This window comes from Alligator sinensis, unplaced genomic scaffold (genome assembly GCF_000455745.1).
Source record: "Alligator sinensis unplaced genomic scaffold, ASM45574v1 scaffold194_1, whole genome shotgun sequence".
Taxonomy (NCBI): Eukaryota; Metazoa; Chordata; order Crocodylia; family Alligatoridae; genus Alligator; species Alligator sinensis.
In genome coordinates this window covers 365,064-373,545 of record NW_005841945.1, presented here as the reverse complement: position 1 = coordinate 373,545, position 8,482 = coordinate 365,064, and the positions used below count along the sequence as shown (strand labels likewise).

The 8,482-nt window shown below is 42.0% G+C and overlaps 1 protein-coding gene across 1 annotated transcript in view; it reads left to right on the top strand.

Moving 5' to 3' along the window:
* The window catches only part of LOC102383933 (melanopsin-like), a 54,668-nt gene extending 46,207 nt beyond the window's left edge, over positions 1-8,461 (top strand). Inside the window, exon 10 of the mRNA XM_006020048.3 lies at positions 7,692-8,461. Within this exon, the coding sequence (XP_006020110.1) occupies positions 7,692-8,087 (396 nt within the window). The 3' untranslated portion in view covers positions 8,088-8,461. The remainder of the gene's footprint in view (positions 1-7,691) is intronic.
* The last annotated feature ends 21 nt before the right edge of the window (positions 8,462-8,482 follow it).

The following is an 8,482-nucleotide window of genomic DNA, read 5'->3' as shown; positions in this document are numbered from 1 at the left end:
TCTGCCCCCCATTACTCTTTCCTGCCATGGCAGGGGGTCGGACTAGATGATCTGCCCAGGTCCCTTCCGCCCCTAGATACTATGAAACTAAGATAAGACAATCATGGAAGACAGTCATTCTCAACTGTGAGGGATTGCTGAAGAAGAAAAGATCAGATCAAGCAGTATGATGTGATGCCTCTTTCCCCCTATTATTGACAGCATACTCTTCAGTCTTGTTCAGTTCAGAGAATGCCACCACAAAAATTACATCAATTAGATTCACCACTGTAAAATCAAAGGAGACATTCTTGAAAGATCAAATCTCACCAATTAGATTAGGGTTCCCTGTCTTTGTTGGCAACAAGTCCTTCTGGTCCTCTGCTTTCAGTGAAACTCTGAAAGAATGACTAGAAGATATGAAGCCAAACTCTACTGCTCTCATTCTCTTGGGCCACATTCTTAACTGATGTGAACTAAAATATTTCCATTAAGTTAGTAGGCCCACCTTGATTTACAACATCTCTGATCTGGCCATGTGTGTACAAGCCTCCAATTCTTTCTTTCTCTTGGTGAGGAGATCAGCAGATGCCTTTCACTAAGATTTTGGCCATAGCTTCAGGCACTGTGGGAAGCAATTATTTCAGGGATGCCTTGTTAGACCCATCTTTAGACAGAATACCCAAGACTATGAAAAGTTAAAAGAAGGAGAACAGCCTCTCCAGGTTCTCCGTCTGTAGGGGAAGGGGAAGGAAAGCAAAAAGGAGAGGCTTGACAAGCAAGCTAAATTCTCATTTACAGTATGGCCCCTTTATGCTGCTTACATAATATAAAAGGGACTTAAAGTGAGTTGAGTATAAATATACTTTCTTTTTAAGATAAGACCATTTCTCTTAGGTTAGGAGCTTAGAAGCGTGACTGGTAAGTGATTTTGATAAGTAGTTCTTGACTAGGTTTCTTGTGCACTGTTGCTCTCAGTATTATTCACTAGCATATGTATGGTTTGTAGTGCTGTAGATAGGAGGTTAATGCATCTTTCCCGATATTTGCACTTGTTGCTTCTGCTGTAATGAGAAGCTATTCTATGTGCTAGCTAAATGCATGGATTCTTCCAGAATATATTCTGTTGTCAAAATCAATTAGATTACTTGAATATCAAGTCATCTACTTGTCCTAAAAACACAAAGCTGAGCTTTTAGGCATTTGTTTTTTCCTTTCAGATAGCATTCACCAGATTGTCTCTGACAGTATTTTAGTTACAGTGCTCCAAAGCTTCCCATTGATTTAATTGCAAGTTCCTCACAGTTCAGGGGTTATTTAGCCTGTGTATTTGTTGATATATGAAAGTTTCTATGGGAGAAAATTTCATATTTCCTTTGCTTCATCTTAACCCATGACCATATTGTTAACGTTGGGAGACCTGTTGTATCATAAACTATCCACACTGGTTGATTCCGAACAAGATTTTTTAATATGAAATTGAAAATGGGTTGCTAAAAAATGATCTAGCAGTCTGTCAGAGTATGGTGGTCAGTTATTGTTTAAGGTATAATGCAAAGCCAGCATGGAAATTTGTAAAGATTGCAGCTTTCAATTAAGTGCTGTGCTGTTAGTAGGACATTGAATTCACACAGGGAGCTGTCCAAGATGTTCATTTTGTTTTAAAGTGTCCATATCTAGATCTCAGTGTATTCAGCTTGACACATGCTTCTCTGTCAAGATTGTGCCCAAGGGGGACTCATTTGATGTTGGTATGAAACGCTGTAGAAATAGATCTGACCTTTCCCAGAGCTGCCCATAGGTTTGGTTCAGTATCTCCAGTTCAGTATCTCTTCCAGGAGCTTGTGGGCTTCATGTATAAATGGTTTTCAACTTCTAAGCCTCTTAAGCTTCCATCTCTTTGGGTCTTCAGTTAACAGATGATGGAGAAGGTGATTTTCATCATCTGTTGCCTCTATTGCCAATAATGATGTTAGAGTCTATCTTCTTGCATCACTTGTTTTAATGCCCAAGAATACAGGGAGTAAATCTGTGTGTGTATAAGTTGTACAGCCTGTTATGGGTCTCAGTGCAGTGTTAAGTACAGTGTCAAGCTTTTTATTGTGACAGCTTCAATCGATTTAGATTCAATCCATATAGGAGCACAATATTCTCCAGGCGTATGCACTATTGTGAGTGCAGTAGTTCTGAGCACTTAGAAGTTGGCGTCCCATGTCATGCTGGCTAAACATCTTAAGACAGCTATCTATGCAGAGGTTTTACTGCTGACCTTCTGAATATGATGTTTATAAGTGAGGGAATGGTCTAATGTGACTCCTAGATAAGTTGGGGTATACTCATGGGGAAGGATGTGGTTACCTACTCTGATATTCAGCATGCTGTTGGCTGAACAATTGGCCATTTGGAAGAGTGACGACATTGATCTATAGATGCTCAACTCTAAGTGTCACTAAAAAGTATTGGTGCTAGCACTGACCCTTGAGGAACTCCATTCTTCTAAGTTTGTACTATGCTTTTTTCTCTTTGGGAAGTAGTGAGTGTAAATGATCTGCTAGAGGTCATATTCATGATGAAATCACATAACTTGAAGTCAGGTATCATAGAGTGCAGTTTAAGTTTGAGTCTTTATGCCATACACATTGAGTGATAATACCAGACAGTGGCTCATAGCTTTGGATGTTGATATCTGACACCATAAGAAAAGAAGAATGCAAAGTCCACTAGCAAGTTAGAAAGGTATGCCTGCTATGTATGCCACACCATAGGGGTGACCCAACCAAGTGGCCAGTAACAATGGGCTGACATGATAACAGGTCAGATATGAAGTTATATAAAAACATGTGTAAAGTGGCAATTGAAAAGTCCATATTAGCAGTGGGAAAAGAGAACCTGATTCTCAAATGCAGGTGGTCCCTATGGAGGTACATAATATCAATCCCATAAGCTAGTTGCCATTCTTTGTGTGTGTGCCTAACTTCCTAAGAGATAGCAGTATCAACTACATCAGAGATATCAAAGACACAACTCACAGGCTGGATCTAGCCTGTAGAGCCATATCATCCAACCCCTGGTGCTGCCCAGGGGTCTCAGAGTGACCCACAGGCAGTATACAGAGCATCCTGGATAGCCCCAGCTCACAGAGCAGCTACTACATACAGAACAGCCCCATAGCTGCCACAAGCCACTCCAGGGCTCCTAGAAGACTGGTGGCAAGGCACATGCCCCACCCCTGACAGGGCCGTCCTCACTGCTACCAGCTTCTGCGGGTGCTCGCCAGCCCCTTCCCTGCCATTTGCCATTGCTGCCTCCAGCTTCTGTGGGTGCCCCCACCAGACTCAAGAGGGACTAGTCACCCAGGCCAGGGCTGGTCCACACACAGCAGCCACTCCGGGGCCCTGGGACCATGCCAACCCAAGGGCTGGGTTGGGGTTCCCCCGGGTCACTACACCATGTGTCTGAGACATAGGGCAGCTGTGGAGAAGGGAAATGTTGCATGTGGGCAGCAGCCTATGTTTAGCTCCTGCTCACCAGGTTGTTCCAGCTCCTCTTCAGTCCCCAACATTGCATGAGGCAGATGGGACCTCTGCCCAGCCCACAAACCCCACTGGGGCTCCAAAGGCAGGAGTAGGGGTTGTCTTAGCAGCCATGCACACAGCACCAACTGTTTAGCCTTCAGTGCATGTAGAGGTGATCAAGGCGGGCAGGAGGGGGCAGTAAGCAGCAGGCACCCAGCATGATTGCAGTAATTGCAAGTGCAGGAATTGTTCTGAGCACCTGCTTCTGCTGCCTGCAATTTGCCAGTGCTCCAAAGGCTCCAATCCTTCCTTCTATGGAGTGGCCAGTCCAGCCCTGATTGTCTGCCAGGCACATACCCCTAGCCTCGTTCCAGGAGAGCCTCAGAGCAAATCACCATGGTACACTAGGCAGCTCAGCCAGTGGCAGCAGGGGGGGCATGACATGGTGACCTGTTCTGAGGTCCTCCTGGAAGAGGGTTGGGGGCATATGCCCAGCATCCAATCAGGGGTGGCCTATCACTCGGCTGCATTTGGTTGCCCCGGCAGTCTCCAGCATGCTGGGAGACATACAGGAGTGCCCCCCACCTATTGGCCTTGACCACTGCAGGCAGCCTTTGTTTCCCATCCCCACGCCCCCGCATTTCCCCCCCCGAAAAGAGCAAAGTTGTGTTCTGTTCACTCCCAAATTAATGTAGTCCATTTAGAGAAACCCACATGAGTCAGTTCAAATCTGCCTCTGGCTTTTTGAATGTCTGTACCTAGTCTTGAGGTTGCAGGCTCACGGTTTACCTTTACTCCAAAGGGTACATTGAAAAAAAACAAGGTCTCCTGCTCCAAGGGAAAACAACAAGCTCTCAAAGACTGTGGCCTCTTCAATGTTCTCACCTCTGCAGGTGACTTGCTGAGGCTTATAGATTTGTTGGCAATACATGTGTGTCCGATGAAGCTGTTGTCCCACTCTCTCTGCTTGTCACACTCTTGAGAGTCAGCAGGGGCTTGAAATTAATAAGAATTCTGCTGTCTCATCACTTTACAGAGGATGGTACCTGCCATGTATAAGAACTAGCCTGCTCATAGGAGCAAGCCTGGCAGGAGAAGATTGGAGATTGTACCCTGTGCTCACTTAACTGTGTTCACAACAAACACAGCATGCTGATGTGCTGTGAAGGGCTTATGTAGCTGGAGAGTTGGAGGTTTGATTCTGTTGCTGTCCTTGTTCTGGATGGATAAACGCTCTCTTCTGTGTCAGGGAGACTTAATTTAGGAAATATCAGATTTCATTTCTATTAAGTGTATCCTTTTTAAAGTGACTATCACTATAGCTGGACAAATCATTATTATTATTAATGTATAATTACTTGTTCATGCCTGTTGGATGGGCTAGAACTATATTGGGTTACAACATATGCTGTAGACATTCATTGTTTTAAACCCAAATGCGGAGAATGACCAAAAAAACCTATCAAACTTGTCCCTTCTCCTGAAATGGAAATCTATTGTTCACACAGGAAACGTCTTAGTCTTCTGGGTTAGTATCTCTTTTTTCCATGCCTGAATGTATAGGAATTCACTGCCAAACACCCTCCCAAACAGAAGAAGTGCTTACTCAGCTAATTCCCTTTTCCTGTGGCTTTAGTATCTTTCTGCTTCTCTACTGTCACAGTAAATATTAGGGGTGTGTGAAGTAGGCAGTATTCAATTCGGATTCAGTATGCTCGGTGGCAGACCCAGAAGCATTTCCAGTCCACTTCTGGGTCTGCCACTGAGCGCATGGGGGACCCCCCCACACACACACACACACACACACAGACGCACACCCCGGCTCAGTGTTCGTCTGCAGTGGGGACCCCGGGTGCCCTCCCCAGACCCAGGAGGCACCAGTTACTGAGGGGGGGGTCCCCCACATGTTCCACAGCAGACCCAGAAGTGGACTAGAAGTACTTCTGGTCCACTTCTAAGTCTGTTGCCGAGCATGCAGGGGACCCCCTACGCTCCTGTGGGACGCTCCATCCATTCCAGCATCTCGGAGTTCACCAGCCACACCTGGTACATTGAGGTATGTAGAAAAAACATATAAAACTGTGTCTATGGCTGAATTGTCGAATCTCTCCAAATTGAATTGGAGGCTTCTGATTCGATTTGGAGAGATTGGATTTCCTGATTCGATTCGGATTTGAAGATTCAGCCGCCAAATCGGGCCAAATCTCCTCTGAATCGAATCAGCTACCGAAGCTTCACACAGTCCTCATAAATATCCCTTTCTGGAGGGGGCGACTGTTGTGGTAGTTGTTACTTTCTTGAACAAGTGGTGGATCCTACCAGGGGTACAGTGTCACCACAAAGTTGTTTTTATAACTATCATTGTAATTGTTTTAGGAAAGCCAATATTAATACTTCATATTTTCAGTCATTATAGTGTTTTGAACATAAACTAGATAACCTTCACAGTATTCCCGTAAGTATTAGATTCATTTTGCATGTGGTAGCCCTGAGACAAAGGGGTTATGTGGCTTGTCAAAGGTCAGAGAAGGCAGTCTTTGTCAGAATCTCAGAATCATAATCAGCATGCCTGGCTCCTAGCTATGTGACAGGAAAGGGAAATAAAATAGGTTTTATTTTGATTTTGTAACACAGGTCTATACATTTTTTCTCTTATTTATCTGTTTCTTCAGATGAGCTTATTAAAGAGTTTTACATGCTCTTCATGCAGCCTTTTAACAATTGCAAATTCCAAACATATTAATATCTTTACAAGAGCTTTAAATTGACATTTACATTTTTAAAGTGGTAGTGACTGCTTTTTTTAAATAGTCCTACAACCGCACCTGCATCTTCTTGTGAGTTTTAGGCAGATGAAAGTGAATAATCTGTGAAGCAAAAGCACTGGAATTTTTTTTACCCTAATTTCTGTTAATCAAGATGTTCTCTGTTTCTTGTGGTCATGGAGCCACCTACTGGCGGGAAGAAATGTCTGAGAATTTTGGATGACAGCTATGAAAATGTTTGCTGCATTTGCAACTGGGGACATAGCATTTCATTCCTCAAATTTTTATTTTTTGCAGATTCTTCTAGAGTGCCCTGTTGAATGTCATACTTTTTTTAAAAAACCTAATTTAATAATTCATCCAACCCATAAAATAACATATTTAACATTTAAATCTGGCAAAATATACATAAGAACAGACATTAATACTTTTTTGACAGTGCTACCACAATCTGAATCAATGTCCATAGAAGTCTTTTGTGTTCTCTTCCTCTCCTCCTACCAGTCTCCAGCAGTTCCTTAGTGTTTCTGTCAGTGCCTGTATTTTTCTCCATCTCTATATAATAATTCACCGCTTCCTGTCCCCTGTAACTGTGCATAACACACTTCTCACTATCTTCTTCTCTTCTTTGCTTATAATTTTTAAATTCATTCTAAATTTATTCTGAATTTGTTCATTCATAGAACTTACACTTCAATATTCAAAAAAGTTTCTCAAATTTTCTAGTTTGGAGGCAGGAGGAGATTCCAAATTCCAAAAATTTCCACCAAATTTCCATATAAGCATCTTTATGCCTTTATGCCCTGTAGAACACGACTTGATAGGACAACTCTTCCATTAATAAAATGTCCTAAACTTTTTTTAAACCACTCAGTGATTCTAAGGGTGTCACTTCTCTTCCAGGCTTTTACAACTGTAATTCTTGCAAACACTAGACGATGACCAATCAATTCCCTATGACACTTAGTACTTTGCAGTGTTCTCAGGAAGTTTGGTTTAATTAATGAAACTCTAAAGAGTACCACAATATGACACTTTGAAATGTTTCTAGATGTTTGAAAAATAACGTGTATGATGCATCTGATGCAAGATTACGCTGTTCCTCCTTTTCTTCTTTTTCTTTTCTGTGTATAATCTTTTATAATGATTGCTCAAATGCATGCCTGTACTTCATTTAATGTTTTTTTTTTTCCGCATAAATATGTGCCACACATTCCAAACTGTCAATTTAGAAAGTTTTAATATATTGATTCCATTATTTGGCACTTTCTGCTATTTGGGACAGTGGTCAAAGCTTTACAGAAACAACTGAAGATATCAGTACCTAATATAAGATAGACTGGTGCATGACATTTGAAACACTATTTTCAGTGGAGCAGCATAACCAGTAGTTGTGATATGTCAACTAAAAGTTGTATTATTTTCATCCTAGGTTTCACTCTCCTCCAGCTGCTTAGAAAAACTGCATGAGAAGTCAGTTCTACCTAATCCCCCCAGAGTTTTCGTTCCCAATTCCTTAAAAACAGCTTCTTTCCCTGGTGGCTTGAATAGTAGCAGCAGAGAAGGCTTGGCTACTTCACGCATGGAAACTCAAAGAAATAAAAAAAATGGTAGTCTGGACTCCATCATTAGTGCTACCCTCCCACGCATCATTATCATACCTACCTCAGAGACCAACCTATTTGAAGGACAAGCAAAGCATGAAAATGAAAAGGAAGAAGAGACTGAATTATTCAACATTCATGGCAAGAATAATAATTTGTTGGACATAGAAGGGCTTGGCTCTTCCACAGATTTTCTGGAAGCAGTTGAAAAGTTTCTGTCATAAGTATAGAAAAAGGAAATGATGTGTTAATTATTTCCTTGGCTACTTCACCGTATTTATTATACCAAATAACTAAAGTCTCATAGATTAAATCATCAGACTTCTGTATTTACATGGTAATGGTCACTAGACAGTCTTTGAATCCACCTTTTATTCAGATCACATCAGGAACAGAAACAGCCTTTTTAGCATGTGCTGCAAGAAATGAGCAAGGGAGTATCTGGTAGCAAAGCAGACTGGGATAGTTTAAATCAGCCTTCAGTTTTCTGAAGCCTGCTGATTAGATTTCAATACAGGTGGATGGACAGCAGGAAAAAAATGCCTAGTGCCCAATGCATACATACTTCTGTGTAAGTAGCCAGGATGGGATTTCATGTTTCAGCATCATTCTGTGTACT